The sequence below is a fragment of the Balaenoptera physalus genome, assembly GCF_965194825.1.
Source record: "Balaenoptera physalus genome assembly, chromosome: X".
NCBI classification, from domain to species: domain Eukaryota; kingdom Metazoa; phylum Chordata; class Mammalia; order Artiodactyla; family Balaenopteridae; genus Balaenoptera; species Balaenoptera physalus.
The window spans coordinates 21,080,344-21,096,900 of NC_138903.1; the positions used below are offsets into that span (position 1 = coordinate 21,080,344).

General features: G+C 40.2%; 1 protein-coding gene across 5 annotated transcripts in view; it reads right to left on the reverse strand.

Moving 5' to 3' along the window:
- Positions 1-1,665: 1,665 nt before the first annotated feature.
- ACOT9 (acyl-CoA thioesterase 9) overlaps positions 1,666-16,557 on the reverse strand; it is a 74,100-nt gene continuing 59,208 nt past the window's right edge. For all 5 annotated transcript variants that reach the window (XM_082447205.1, XM_082447203.1, XM_082447206.1 and 2 more), the window contains 7 exons: positions 11,663-11,730; positions 11,082-11,193; positions 10,829-10,919; positions 10,566-10,651; positions 10,066-10,153; positions 9,766-9,916; positions 1,666-9,342 (listed from right to left, as the gene is read on the reverse strand). In XM_082447205.1, the coding sequence (XP_082303331.1) occupies positions 9,254-9,342; positions 9,766-9,916; positions 10,066-10,153; positions 10,566-10,651; positions 10,829-10,919; positions 11,082-11,193; positions 11,663-11,730 (685 nt within the window). In that variant the 3' untranslated portion in view covers positions 1,666-9,253. The remainder of the gene's footprint in view (positions 9,343-9,765; positions 9,917-10,065; positions 10,154-10,565; positions 10,652-10,828; positions 10,920-11,081; positions 11,194-11,662; positions 11,731-16,557) is intronic.

The window sequence follows — 16,557 nt, forward strand, 5'->3', positions numbered from 1 at the left end:
TAACTTACAGTCAACATTTTAGAAGCCAACTATTAGTAAAGTTGAAGACTGCTACTACTTTGGTGTTCAGACAGGTTTGTGATAATCTTGTCAATCAGTACTTGCAGTACAATTGGAATCTTATTCTCAGGTTTCCTCTTTCCAATCTGAAAAGTACAAAATTTTTTACTCATGGAATAAGCTTGTATCTTCTTGATTAATAGTTTCCATTCTTTGGAGCTTTTCTAGCCTCATGTTCATTTTAGGTATGTTTACAAGGAAGACAGCTATTTTTGGATCCATTCAAAAAAGCCAGTCATTAATGTTTTCATTCAACTTTCAGGAACTATTGATCACCTACTCTAAACACCTGGCATATATCAGTGACCAAAGACAAATTTCTGCCCTCAAAGAGCTTAGTATTTGATTACAAGCAGGTCCTAATAGTATAATTTCCAGGTACCTACAAATAAGTGAAAATACATCCTGACTCACCACTTTTCCTATTAACTGGGTAATGTTAATAGCCTATAAATGCACTCCTCGGTGCCTTTTATCCCTTCAAACAGCTGACTTCTGAAAGTCCACAGGCCCAGAAGTATACCCTAAAGATGATCTCATGTGGCCATTTACAGAAGGCTAGAAAGAGTGTTCCAAAAGAACAGTCCCCTGCCCTGCTGGAGAGGATGGGCCCAGGCCTGACCAGGATGAGCTACAAGAGACCAACTCCCAAACATGCTGACCTACCATAATCTACAGCAGTGGTTCTCAACTGGGCACAATTTTCCCAAGGGACATAGTAATGTCTGGAGATGTTTTTGGTTGTCAACTATGGGAATGCTACTGGCATCTAGTGGGTAGATGTCAAGGATGCTGCTAGACATCCTACAATGCACAGGACATACAACACAATTATCTGGTCCAAGTTGTCAATAGTAGTGAGGTTGAGAAACCCTTCTCTAGGTACAGTTGCCAACAGATTATGGAAAGGAGACCAGTATAGTTTAGTAGCTACCTGTGCAACAGGAGGACAGACCATGCCATTACAGTAGAAGCTTATCCAAAATAATAGGTCAAGAGGTGGCCCGAAGTCTCTATGAAACACACTAGGCAATGTCTTTTCAGTGCACTTACATATATATGAATAACATCTGTGATTCCCTGCTTCTCCCTCAAATTTCTGACCTTCTGTTGAATATTCCCCAATTAAGCCTAGCCAGTGTTCTGACCTTTACAATGATTGTAGTGGACTGCTCTTTCGGGGATTTCTTAGTCCCCAGAATCTCATGCAAGGAATCATTCCCCACTCCCATCATTTCTTCTATATCCAAGGGCACATCTAATCCTACACCCTACACTTTCTATGTCAGTAGACTTCCAGGTTTTATATTTTGTTCTTAAATACATTAACCACTATTTTATTAATGATATTTTTATACCCTAACCCCCCCCATGTGATACCATGGAATGCATCCTTGTATTTTGTTACCCATGAATTCTGATATTATGTCACTGAAGTATCTTTGAGTAGAATTCTTAACATATGAATGTGAAGAAATGTGTATTTCAGGTAAATAGGTCCATAAAGGTCTCCATGCCAGTGTGTGCGGGGGGGGGGGGTGTATAAATATTAATATGTTTGTGTATATACATGCATATACATACACATATACATACACACGTCTATAAAATCATTAAATTTTTTACTTAGCTTTTAAAAGGAAATAAAATATCATAGCTACTGTGTATTTAGTCTTAGACAGCAAAGCAACTTTTAGCAATTCCATTATTAATGTAATAACACAATTTGGGCATAATGTTGTACACAAGTAAAATCCTAAAAAAAAATTTTTAAAGATCCACCTTCCTGAGCCTTAAGCTTAAATTTTTTTAATTAACAAAAAGTCAAGTCAAACACCCAAATTCACCTAAATCACACATTCGTTCATATGGAAGTTATTAACGACCTGCACATATGCAATGTACTCTGCTACGCAATACAGATAAAAAGATACGACACAATCCCTTCCCTCAAGAAGCCCACAGTTCCCCAAAGTCGGCATGTAAAAAGAGCAATACAGTGAATAAATGCTAAAAATGCTGACACCTGTGTTGGCTCCAAGGCCAGCATGAGCGACGACAAGGAAATATAGGGATGAGGGAACGTGTCACAGGAGGGGAGGAGTAAGCCCATTTGCTATTCGACCACTGAAGGCCGTGTCCCCTGCCAGTGTACTGTCCTTATACAAAAAGGCAGTGCTTGGGGCTTCCCTGGTGGCACAGTGGTTAAGAATCCGCCTGCCAATGCAGGGGACATGGGTTCGAGCCCTGGTCCGGGAAGATCCCACATGCTGTGGAGCAACTAAGCCTGTGCACCACAACTACTGAGCCTGTGCTCTAGAGCCCGTGAGCCACAACTACTGAGCCCACCTGCCACAACTACTGAGCCCTTGCTCCACAACAAGAGAAGCCACTGCAGTGAGAAGCCCGTGCACCACAACAAAAAGTAGCCCCCCCGCTCTCCACAACTAGAGAAAGCCCGCGCACAGCAATGAAGACCCAATGCAGCCAAAAATAAAATAAATTTAAAATAAAAAAAAATAAAATAAAAAGGCAGTGCTTGTGACCCAGCCTCAAGAGACAAAGCATTGACTGGTCTTCCTCTCTCGTGATCATCTACTGGGAGATGGCACATACTATAGAGTTGATTGGCTAGATTCAGGGGTCCAGTGTGTGGCCAAGGATAGAAGGTAAGAATTGAATCTGCAGGCCTGGGTTTGTTAACTTCAAGTTCTGGCCATTTGTGCAGCTCAGCCAGGACATCAGAAAAAGGATTTGCAAGTTTTCTATCAAAGGGAGTTATGTTGCACTGTAACCCAAAGGCCATGAGATGGCTCCCAGCACACAGAAATCCCCTTGTCCTGAGGCACCCTGTCAGGATAAACTAAAAGAGCAACAACTAACTCAAACGATTTTTGTTTTTTGTTTTTAAACCAATCTAATTTAGAGGAAAAAAAATGGAAAAAAAACTTCTAAATTCAGACCAATCAAAACTAAGTACAACTCAAAGAAGCATGTTAATGTGTGCTGAGAGAACCCCTTCCATTAATGACCATGACCCATTTAGATGTATATTTGACACTGTGACCTAGCACACCCGTAAATGTGCATGTGCATCATGCACATGCATAACAAGTTTCACACAATACTTACCATTACTATGGGTAATGTATTCTTTTATTTTTGTAATGTTGGTCACAACCCACTAAATTTCATGACCTACTAATGGGTCACTTTTTTTCTAGCAAATACATACATATAAAATATAAATTTAAATTTATATATGTGTGTGTGTGTATAAATAAAATACAGTAAATGCCTGGCATATCAATACCCTGTCATGTAATTTTCCTTCCATTATGGTACTGTTCATTTGTTTTAGCCATACTATTCCCTCTATTAAAGGTACACAATTTCTGTGACAAAAAAACAAAAATATCCTACCCTTTGTTTTGTTACTACAATCCTTTCCCTGAGGTATTACTTCATCAATGCCTCTGGCTTACTGAATGGTTTTGAGAAGGTCCTGTTTTATTCTGAAGCTCCTTTTTTTTTTTTTAGCATACACATCTTAACTGGAACTTGATTTTTTTTAATTACGTGCAATATAGTCATTAAAATATTTCTCTAACCAAACAGAAAATCAAGTGAAGGGAAGTAGGCCTAAATCTGGAAACTCTGGAATGAGAAAGCTGCCTCTCCTTTTATGGAGAAGGAAACAGAACCCAAAGAGATGAATCCTCCACGCTATGCCCTGAACTAGCTGGCTGCAGACATAGGTGAGACCTCAGAGGTGCCTAAGAGCCAGCATTCGGGCCAGCAGCACTCCTCCCATGTCACACTGCCTGCCCGAAAGCCACCCGCTGGACCAAAGGACCCCAAATCCACCTCAGATTGATCCCCTTAGATCAAAATAATCCCATGATACAACAGTTTTACGAGAAGCAACGTGACTGGTCAGGGGTCCTTAAATCCGTTGGGTTTTTTTTAATGCTATTTTATTTATTTATTTATCCATTTTTGGCTGTGTTGGGTGTTCGTTTCTGTGTGAGGGCTTTCTCTAGTTGCGGCGAGCGGGGGCCTCTCACTGTCGCGGCCTCTCTTGTTGCGGAGCACGGGCTCCAGACGCGCAGGCTCAGTAATTGTGGCGCACGGGCTTAGTTGCTCTGCAGCATGTGGGATCCTCCCAGACCAGGGCTCAAACCCGTGTCCCCTGCATTGGCAGGCGGATTCTTAACCACTGCGCCACCAGGGAAGCCCCTTAAATCCGTTTTTGAACTTGCCAAATCCCTATTTTTAATTCCTCTTTCTTGTTATCTATTTTAAAGTAGTTCATTATTTGTTGCCCAGGGAGGGACAGAAAACATTCACAAGTCAATTTAGAGAGTCAATCACAACTGCAGCAAAAGTTTTTCTCTAAGAGCAAATTTAAACAAATGCCCAAAATATTTCAGCCATCCTTGTCTCTTATGGTTGAGACCCTACAGAATCAAATGTGTCTTTTGAAAGATGAAAGGCCTTTTTCTCTGCCCAAATTCATTGAAAAGAAAAATAAAATGTTGAACTCCCTGGGGTGGGGGTGGAGGGCAAACTTCAGTTATTCAGGACTCAAGCTACTGGCTCTATTCAAAGAGAGGAGAAAGAGCAGACGGTATACAGAATGCCGGTAGCAAAGGGAACACGTAGACATGTAGAATACTCGGGTTACCACGAGAAATGGGGCCACAGCACCACATGGGCACACAGAACACAGTGCAGAGCATACTAGCATGAAGTGAACTCTTCTAAAGCAACCAAAAATAAAGACACCATCCTTGAAGACTGCCCAGTGAAGAACTACCTAAGCAAAAACTAAGAACTTGGTAATAAATGCCTGATGTAAAATGGGGTATCTCAGCATGGACTATTCAATACAAAACTAAGTCCAACCCACATTAGGAAGTTCTGTGCTAGACAAGTAGCAGTGCTGGTACTGGTTAAAAGCCCACTATTCCTTAAAGAAGAGGGACAAAACACTAAACATCGACAACCTACTGTATATCCCTTGGAGTTTCCTTCATCTCATCTTCTTAAAGTCCTGTATTAAAAATAAAAATCTCTAGCTCTTATAAAAACTTTTACTGGTAGAAAACATATTTTGATTTAAAAATCTGATATTCAAAATTACTTGAACAAGTAATTTAACTAAAAAGACAATAAGCAATTTTTAAGAGTTCAGTCTCAATAGAATTCAAAGAAAGGCAATTAATGAATGTCATTTTTCACCTACTGAAATGGCAAAGATGTTTTTAAAAGTAAAGGATAAGGGCTTCCTTGGTAGTGCAGTGGTTAAGAATCCGCCTGCCAGTGCAGGGGACACGGGTCCGAGCCCTGGTCCAGGAAGATCCCACATGCCGCAGAGCAACTAAGCCCGTGTGCCACAACTACTGAGCCTGCACTCTAGAGCCCACAAGCCACAACTACTGAGCGCGTGTGCCGCAACTACTGAAGCCCGTGTGCCACAACTACTGAGCCCGTGTGCCACAACTACTGAGTCCACGTGCCACAACTACTGAGGCCCACGCGCCTAGAGCCTAGCTGTGCTCTGCAACAAGAGAAGCCACCGTGATGAGAAGCCCGCACAGCGCAACAAAGATTAGCCCCCGCTCACCACAACCAGAAAAAGCCTGCACGCAGCAACAAACACCCAACACAGCCAAAAATAAATAAAACAAATTAAAAAAAAAAAGTAAAGGATAAAATTCAGCCAAGTTCAGGGAAATTGCTAACGAGTTAAGTGCATGTGTACAGCTGCTCTGGAGGGTTACGTGAACTATTCAAAGCCTTGAATGTGTGCGTACGATTTTGACCTACAGATCACTTATCAACAATTTTCCAAAGGAAATAGTTTAAGGATTAAATGTTTTAGTTTTAGGATATTTACTGCAACATTTCTTACAACAGCGAGAAAAGTTCTTGCAAAAGCTTCCGTGTACAGCAATAAGTGATTAAATGCATAACATACAATCTATACACCAGCATGCAGTAGGTCTCTTAACTGAACTCCGCTTAGCACGTTCACACAACTCCCCAGGGCCGTCCCTTCCTGCGAGGCAGCTCAGGGATCTCACCGGGTTACAGGCACATCTGCAAAATGCTGTACTGAAGGGCCAGGTGAAGCTCAGGATGCTAGTAAGTACAGCGAGGGGGACGAGGACTGATGCTAGCAAGCTTACGGTGCAGCACACGCTGGGTGCCACGAGTCCAGCTGCACGCCTCCAGAGTAGCTGTTTGTTCCCATGACTGTTTATGCCAGAAGTGCTCATGCATATTAACTGTGGTTTCAATAAACATTAAATTAATACAAATTTTTTTAAAAGCACTCCAGCCAATTCTGAGGCAGAGCCAAGTTTGTGACCGCTGTTCTAGAACCCACACTCAAGACTGTTTCTTTCCTGGGAGGACCTTTTCAGAGATGAATTTTTTCCCTCTGTGCAGCCTGGTTTCTCTCTCTTCTGAACTTGATCAACTTCCCATCCCATCAAAGGAGAAACTGGGTCTTGGCTGCAGACTCGTGGGAATACGTCCCTTTGGGTTCCTAGGTGGCAGTGTGACATTGGGTATGGCCTCCCTTGCTATCAATACATTCCCACCTTTACTGTTTACTTCAGAACCAGGTAGTGTGAATCCCAGCACCACCATCTACTACCTGGGGGAGCCTGAGCAAATTATTAACCTCTCTGTGCTTCAGATTCCTGAGTGGCCAAACCCTACGAGCGGGTTACAGAACCTACCTCATAGTGTTGGTGGAAGAAGTAAACACGTCAAGTGCTTAAGAGAGTGCCTATCTAGCACGTGGCAAGTGCTCTGTGAGCATAAGCATCTGTAATTATTATTACTGTTCATGTTTTTTAACCAGATATATGCTGCCCAGCCCCTAGCAGAGTGTGCTGAAGAGCTGTCAGGTGAATGGAAGAATGAACACTTGGTCCTGTGTCTCCTCTGTTCACCATCTGTGAACACCTCCTCTTGGCATGGTTCCTTTTTTTTTTTGATACATCTTTATTGGAGTATAATTGCTTTACAATGGTGTGTTAGTTTCTGCTGTATAACAAAGTGAATCAGCTATATGTATACATATATCCCCATATCCCCTCCCTCTTGAGCCTCCCTCCCACCCTCCCTATCCCACCCCTCTAGGTCATCACAAAGCACCGAGCTGGTCTCCCTGTGCTATGCGGCTGCTTCCCCCTAGCTATCTATTTAGTGTATATGTGTCAATGCTACTCTCACTACGCCCCAGCTTCCCCTTCCCCCCACCCGCCAGTGTCAAGTCCATTCTGTATAAAGCATCTTTATTCCTGTCCTGCCACTAGGTTCATCAGTACCATTTTTGTTTTTAGATTCCATATATATGTGTTAGCATACTGTATTTGTTTTTCTCTTTCTGACTTACTTCATTCTGTATGACAGTCTCTAGGTCCATCCACCTCACTACAAATAACTCAATTTCATTTCTTTTTATGGCTGAGTAATATTCCATTGTATATATGTGCCACATCTTCTTTATCCATTCATCTGTCGATGGACACTTAGGTTGCTTCCATGTCCTGGCTATTGTAAATAGTGCTGCAATGAACATTGTGGTACATGTCTCTTTTTGAATTATGGTTTTCTCAGGGTATATGCCCAGGAGTGGGATTGCTGGGTCATATGGTAGTTCTATTTTTAGTTTTTTAAGGAACCTCCATACTGTTCTCCAAATTGATACTGTATCAATTTACATTCCCACCAACAGTGCGGGAGGGTTCCCTTTTCACCACACTCTCTCCAGCATTTACTGTTTCCAGATTTTTTGATAATGGGCATTCTGACCGGTGTGAGGTGATACCTCATTGTAGTTTTGATTTGCATTTCTCTAATAATTAGTGATGTTGAGCATCTTTTCATGTGCCTCTTGGCCATCTGTATGTCTTCTTTGGTGAAATGTCTATTTAGGTCTTCCACCCATTTTTTAATTCGGTTGTTTGTTTTTTTGATATTGAGCTCCATGAGCCGTTTGTATATTTTGGAGATTAATCCTTTGTCCATTGTTTCATTTGCAAATATTTTCTCCCATTCTGAAGCTTGTCTTTTCGTCTTGTTTATGGTTTCCTTTGATGTGCAAAAGCTTTTAAGTTTCATTAGGTCCCATTTGTTTCTGTTTTTATTTCCATTTCTCTAGGAGTTGGGTCAAAAAGGATCTTGCTGTGATTTATGTCATAAAGGGTTCTGCCTATGTTTTCCTCTAAGAGTTTGATAGTGTCTGGCCTTACATTTAGGTCTTTAATCCATTTTGAGTTTATTTTTGTGTATGGTGTTAGGCAGTGTTCTAATTTCATACTTTTACATGTAGCTGTCCAGTTTTCCCAGCACCACTTATTGAAGAGACTGTCTTCTCCACTGTATATTCTTGCCTCCTTTATCAAAGATAAGGTGACCATATGTGCGTGGGTTTATCTCTGGGCTTTCTATCCTGTTCCATTGATCTACATTTCTGTTTTTGTGCCAGTACCATACCATCTTGATCACTGTAGCTTTGTAGTATAGTTTGAAGTCGGGGAGCTTGATTCCTCCAGCTCCATTTTTCTTTCTCAAGATTGCTTTGGCTATTCGGGGTCTTTTGTGTTTCCTTGGTATGGTTTCAGATCTAAAGCTTCCCACAAATCCTTACAAATGCTGTGTCTTTTGTTGAATCCCTTCACTACAACTTTTCATCTACCCTCTGCTAACAACAAAAGCTGGAAAATAGAAGGAGGCAAAAATACAAAGGAATCACATAGGGTTGATGGGATTTAAATAATACAGGGGAATTGCAGTAAAGGTCAGGTTTAAAGAATGCCCTCCAAATGCCCTGGCAGGAAACCATGTAGATTGATGGTTGCAATATGTGTAAGAAAAGAATGTGTCCACTCACATAAAAAGGCATTCAGCCCTCATTTCCTGAGTAGACAGGAGGAAACGTGGTAGGTTCACAATTTAAACTGTCTTGAAAGTATTTATTATTCAATAATTCTTTCCCCCTCTGCCCCACCCAGCCATTCTCTCATTCTACTTTTCTGATCAACCTAAAAGCTGAATACATCCTTCTTCGCTATGGAGGATGAGAATAAACACTAAGAGCAATATACTTGCTCAGGCCTTCATCAGACACTGTGTCACTGTGGGGCACTGGCCTTCAACAAACGCGGTCTTCCTAGGGCTTGATGAGGTAGTCCTTTTTCAAGGTCACTGGTGCACTCATGGAGCTGAAATGCCGCTGCCCATCTAAATACAACATGGACTCTGGAACATAAGAGAGAGAGCTCTGGAGACACATGCAGCACCTAAGAAAATCACTATACAAACACAAAACTACTTGGGAACACTGGGACAGCAATGAAAATTCAAAACCGGCATCAGGCATGCGCTGCTGGGCCAGGGAGTGCCTCGACTCCGGCCCTTTGGCTGGACCGGTCCTGACCACCAGTGGCTGCCTGCAGCTGACACTGGCCCTTCAGACAACAGCCAGGCAGGCAGAGCAGCAGTGGCCACCTGAACGCCATGAGGCATCCCGGCCTTCAGGGCTGCAGAATCTCAAAAGCACAATCCCCTAAAGACATGCTCTAGGGCTGATGGGCATCAGAGTACTTCCTACAACAATTTAAAAGGAGAGAAATGTCTTTAAAAGTTCCCCTCGTTAGGGACAAGCAGTCATTTGCCACTTACCTCCATATGTTCTGGGGAAAACCAAGGGCACTTCTTTTTCCGACATGAACGTGAAATGAAAGACATTGGTGGTCATATGCTCTTTATCCTGTAGAGAGGCCACCTCACTGTGTACTCTGACTTGAATGTAATTTCCCTGAGTAAAGCAAACCTAAGCGATTATGGACACAATAGTTAGTTAATTGCATTAGGAAGGGGGAAGAAAGCAGTCATAAGAGAAACGGTGGCTTTAGAATATAAAAACCTCTCTTCTAGGCCCAAATAATAAAAATTGTATTTCATCTCTCATCGCACACCTACCTGCGAAGAAAGAAACAGCAATGATCCAACCTCAACAGGTTTCTGAAACATGATATCATCCACGGTGACTATAAACGGTCGGGAACCACTATTGGGAAAACACAGTACTTGGGGTCAACTGCAAAATTCAGATGATCTCTAGTTTTTTCCTGATAATCAGCTGAAGCAAACTTTAAATGATCAAAGAATAAACCTAGAGAAGGAGGGAATAACCATACCAGATGGTAAGAGATGACACTGTGACCAGATCAGTACCTAAATCATCTTTTCCCTTCTGCGTATCATCACCCCTTTTTCTCAGCAGGCATTTAATGTACTAAGTGACAACATCAGAGCAAGAGCCTTCTAAAATGAAGATCAAACCCACCTGGTACCAGTGTGGCATTTATTTAAAAACACAATATAGTCCCAAACACATCCAGATGGGTCCAAAATGTTTCACTGAGTGAGGCAGTATAAACGGCTTCTCAGGAATTAAGACTACCTTAAACCCAACTCACCCGAAGTTACAAGCAGTAGCCCATCCAAGTTCATACGCTCTCCTCATAAGGAAACCACCAAAGATTCGATTGAAAATGTTCCGCTCCTATAGGGCATAAAATAAATATTAATAAATACAAGCCCTGTGACCACCCGAATCTGTAGAACAAAGGAATTCACAATGCCATAGAACAGAGGTCAGTTTGAAGGCGCGTCAACTCTTAGATGAGTGTCATGAGTCCAAGTTATCCTGTTTAGAAGATTTTTCACTAAATTCCAGTACCTGAGGGTGGCAAATGTCCAAGCTCTTCAGTTTTGAATTCTCCATCCACACTGCATTAGGAGGCAAAACTCGACTTCGAAAACTTATAGTCCTGTACAAATGGAGATTGAGTAAACCCTGTCAATGCCATGGTTTTGCTGCTGAAAAGTAAAATATTTGCAAACAACGCCCAATATGTTCAAGCAAGTGTAGCTCTGGAGAAGGCCAAGGTTTAGATGCTTTCCCAACCAGGAATCTCACCATCCTAACTTACTTTGGATCCAGCGTGTTAAGAAACATCTCATGTATGGTTGTCCTCTCCTCAGCAGTGGGAGCCATTTTCAGTAATGACATGGAGCTGAAGGCGACCCTTGTCCCCTTGTTCACTGGAACAGGAGACAATAAGGAGCTATGATCAGGAGGGCCACACTACAGCACTGGGTTGCTGACTGGGGCTGCCTCGGACCCTATAAACACAGTATTTCCAGATTTTGAAAAGCCCACTGGAAATTGCACATCTACCCCAGAGAAGGCTGCTGAGGCTACATAACACTTTCAGTGATTTTTTGCTTTCAGATGGAAATCATGTCTGCTCAGTGTGAGACCACTTATAATCACCTTGACCTACAGCCCCAACCAGCAGTTATCTCATTAAGATACATTTCCCATTTCATTAAATGTGAGAAAACAAATTACTTCACTTAATATTGTATCATCAATAAAAACCGTTCAAAGTATGGACTCTGTGGACACTTTATTGGTATGAGGAGCCCATGCACACTCTTAAATAATCTCCTCTGTAGTACAGTTAATGTGCTTTTTAAATTGTATCTTATTATGAACAAATTAATATACATTCTCCTTGTCTAAAGAGCTCTTCTTCCTCTGGGCTTTCAAGGGTGAGTGGATTAACAAATGCCGGCCTAAAGAGAAGAAAAGAAAAGAAAAATTTTAAGATATGCCATTACCTAATAAAAACTGAAGGTGTTCATTTTGGGTAACACTTACTGACTGCTTCACATAAGAACTCTGAACAATTAGGGGAGTCTTCTGGTTACAGACTTATCTACACACTAGAAAGTTCACGTTGTAAAAGGATATGGCCACTTGCCAAAATGTTTCACCTGATTCTAATTACGAGGAAACAGTCAAATATAGGTTGTAGAACATTCTGTAAGACAACTAGCCTGGACTCTTCAAAAATGTCAATGCCGTCCCAAGGCAATCTACAGATTCAATTCAATCCCTATCAAACTACCAATGGCATTTTTCACAAAACTAGAACAAAAAATTCTTAAACTTGTATGGAAACACAAAAGATCCCAAATAGCCAAAGCAATCTTGAGAAAGAAAAACGGAGCTGGAGGAATCAGGCTCCCTGACTTCAGACTATACTACAAAACTAGTCATCAAAACAGTATGGTACTGGCACAAAAACAGAAATATAGATCAATGGAACAGGATAGAAGGCCCAAAAATAAACCCATGCACCTATGGTCAATTAATCTATCACAAAGGAGGCAAAGAATATACATGGAGAAAAGACAGTCTCTTCAATAAGTGGTGCTGGGAAAACTGGACAGCTACATGTAAAAAAATGAAATTAGAACATTCTCTAACACCATACACAAAAATAAACTCAAAGTGGATTAAAGACCTAAATGTAAGACCAAATACTATAAAACTCCTAGAGGAAAACATAGGCAGGATACTCTTTGACATAACTCACAGCAATATCTTTTTGGATCTGTCTCCTAGAGTAATGGAAATAAACACAAAAATAAACAAATGGGACCTAATTAAACTTAAAAGCTTTTGCACAGCAAGGGAAACCATAAACAAAATGAAAAGATAACCCTCAGAATGGGAGAAAATATTTGCAAATGATGCAACTGACAAGGCATTAATCTCCAAAATATACAAACAGCTCATACAACTCAATATCAAAAAAACAAACAACCCGATAAAAAATGGGCAGAAGATCTAAATAGACATTTTTCCAAAGAAGACATACAGATGGCCAAAAGGCACATGAAAAGATGCTCCACATCACTAATTATTAGAGAAATGCAAATCAAAACTACAATGAGATATCACCTCACACCAGTCAGAATGGCCATCATCAAAAAGTCTACAAATAATAAATGCTGGGGGGACTTCCCTGGTGGTCCAGTGGGTAAGACTCCGAGCTTCCAATGCAGGGGGCCCAGGTTCGATCCCTGGTCGGGGAACTAGAGCCCGCATGCATGCCACAACTAAGAAGTCCGCATGCCACAACTAAAGATCACGCATGTCGCAACTAAGACCTGGTGCAGCCAAGATAAGTAAATAATAAATAAATAAATATTTTAAAATAATAATAATAATAAATGCTGGAGAGGGTGTGGAGAAAAGGGAACCCTCCTACACTGTTGGTGGGAATGTAAATTGGTACAGCCACTATGGAAAACAGTATGGGAGTTCCTTAAAAAACTAAAAATAGAGCTACCATATTATCCAGCAATTCCACTACTCGGCATATATCTGGAGAAAACCATAATTTGAAAAGATACATGCACCCCAATGTTCACTGCAGCACTATTTACAATAACCAAGACATGGAAGCAACCTAAGAGTCCATCGACAGATGAATGGATAACGAAGATGTGGTATATATACAAAATGGAATATTATTCAGCCATAAAAAAGAATGAAATAATGCCATTTGCAGCAACATAGATGCAACTAGAGATTATCATACTAAGTAAAGTCAGCCAGACAGAGAAAGACAAACATCATATGATATCGCTTATATGTGGTATCTAAAACAAAATGATACAAATGAACTTATTTACAAAACAGAAATAGACTCACAGACATAGAATACAAACTTCTGGTTACCACAGGGGAAACTGGGGGGGGGGATAAACTGGGAGTTTGGGATTAAAATATACACGCTGCTATATATAAAATAAATAACCAACGAGGACCTACTGTATAACACAAGGAACTATACTCAATATTTTGTAATAACCTATATGGGAAAAGAATCTGAAAAAGAATATAGGTACAGATATAGATACAGATATAGATATGTAACTGAATCACTTTGCTGTACACCTGAAACTAACACAACATTGTAAATCAACTATACTTCAATAAAAAATTGTAAAAAGTCAATGTCTTAAAAGACAGAAAGTGGCAGGGGGATTATTTTAAGGGGAATTATTTAAAGAAACATGATTACCGCATATAATATATGGTCCTTAATCAGACGCTGACTCAGGGGAAAAGGTTATAAAGAATATTTTAGGGACAATTGGCAAAGTTTGAATATGAATCATATATTAGATAATATAATTGTATCACCGTTAAGTGTCTTGGATATAATAAAGGCACTGAGGTTATGTAGGAGAATGGCCTTATTCTTAGGAGATACATGCTGAATTAGGGTAAAGTAGTCTCAAACTTACTTTGAAACAATTCCAGGGGAAAAAGTATATATGTTCGTATTTATTGAGAAAGGACAAGAGTAAGGCAAATGTGGTAAAATGTTAATTCGAGAATTTAGGTGAAGGGCATATGGGTGCTCATTGCATTATTCTTTCTACATTTCTGTAGACGTGAAATTGTCCAAAATAAAACACTGAGAAAAGGGATAGTACTTCACTGTGGTAGAATCCAAAGGTTGGATGAAAGAAAAATGGAAACAGAAGTACAGAAATGGCAGCTTGGAAAATTAGAATGCATCAGCTGGGAGAGAAGCTTTAAGTAATGCCCTCAGTGCTGGAAAAGGAGCCCCAGGGCAGCCCGTAGGAGCGGCAGGTCAGCTGGAGCTGGTGAGAGGAGCTAGAGAAGATGGGTGGATTCTTTGCTCGGATCAGAGTCACCAAGGGGTTTTTTGATCTTAACTCGGGTTTCCAAGTCAGCTTTCCATGCAGCAGAAGAGATTTCTCATTGCAGACTCCTAACCCAAGTTTCTAAAACAAATTAGACTTCCCATAGGCCTTTAGACTCCGTCCTGTACAAACAGCAATCCTGTAATGTTCCCCCCCACCCTACTCCCACACACATAATTAAACAGTTTTTCCCAGTCTGAATGCCTTGGGTGTAACTGGCATTAGGGAACCAAGAATCCAATGTAAGAGAAAAAAGATAAAGTGTTAAAGTCTGTACAGTTAAACTGGACTTGGAAATGACAGTATAAATTTATGAGGTTTTTTGTTTGCTTTTTAACATACATCCAAGCCCTGTCTACTGAAAAGGCCTAGAAACATGACAAACTGGTAACAACGTATAGTTCTAGTACCCAGATTTTGGTGTCTAAATACCAGTTTCCCACTAAAAGGAACCTGAGGACTCCTTGGAAAAATGGCTGATTCCAGCCCTGGGACAGAAAATGTACAGGATGAGTCCAAGACATCTCATTGTACCACAGAGCAGGAAGTTATCAAAGACTAACTAGGAAATGTCAAAATAGCTTATCACAGCAGCCAGCTTAAAGGAGTTCCCACTGACTAAAGATGTTCACTCCGAGAAACAGGAAGAACAATGGCTGCAATTTATTAAAACATATTTACTATATTAAAATCCATGAACTGACAATGATACTTTTTTAAAAAGCAAAATAGTAGAAAAACTATGTCATCACTAGCTAGTAAATGTGTAAATAAAAGCAAGAATGAAACACTGATCCTAACTTTCCTTTACAAACCAAATTGCCCTAGTTGATAAGGGAAAACTCTTCTTTACAGATCTCCAGCTAATAAATACAGAAAGTAATGATAGAATTTGAGAATCATTTTACATCCCCTAATGAAAATGATAAAAGCAATGATCAGCAAAGGACATTAAAAGTACTGGAGGAAGACTGATGGGAAACTAGCTATTCATAAGATTGGATACATTGGATACACCTTGTACACCTGTAGATTATTGCTGATCAATAAGAGGATAAACTGAACTACACAAGGCAAAAATTAAAGTGTGTCGCTACTTGAACCCACACACTAATCTCAGCATTACTATGAGTGGGACAATCTATACCTCCTGACATGATACAATATGAGATACAGAGACGTCATCACCTACGAAGTGCTCTCACCAAATACGCTGAACTCGAATCTAATCAAGGTTTAGACCTAACTTCAATTTACAGAAAATACTAGGGATAGTGAAACAAGTTAAAAAAAAAAATACCACGAGGAAGCAATGAGACAAATCCAGAAAGTGGGACACTGTATAGCACGATCAATCTGGGCTTTCAACCAGTTAATGATATGAAAGGATAAGGGGACAGTGGGGACACACAACCATTCCGGATTAAAACAGACTGAAGAGACTGCACAATTCTATGAATATACTAAAAGCCATTAAATTGTACACTTTCAATGGGTGAATTGTATGGGATGTGAATTATATCTCAATAAAGCTGTTAAAAAAAACAGACTTAAGAGACTTACAAATCAAATGTAATATGTGGACCTTGTTTGGATCCTGATTTGAAGAAGTCGTTAAAGATATTTGGGAAAAAGTGAATATGAACTATTAGAATATATTAAGGACTTACTATTATTTTTGTTAGGTGTGCTAATGGTAATGTGGTTATTTAAGGAAATAGCCTCATTTTTAAAGCAGTGCCCTACACTGAAGTATTTAGAGGTGAAATGTCATTATGTCTGGGATTTGCTTTAAAATATTATAAAGAAAATAATATACTTTAAAAAAAAAACAAAAAAACAGAAGAAGCAAATATGGCAAAATTTTAAAAC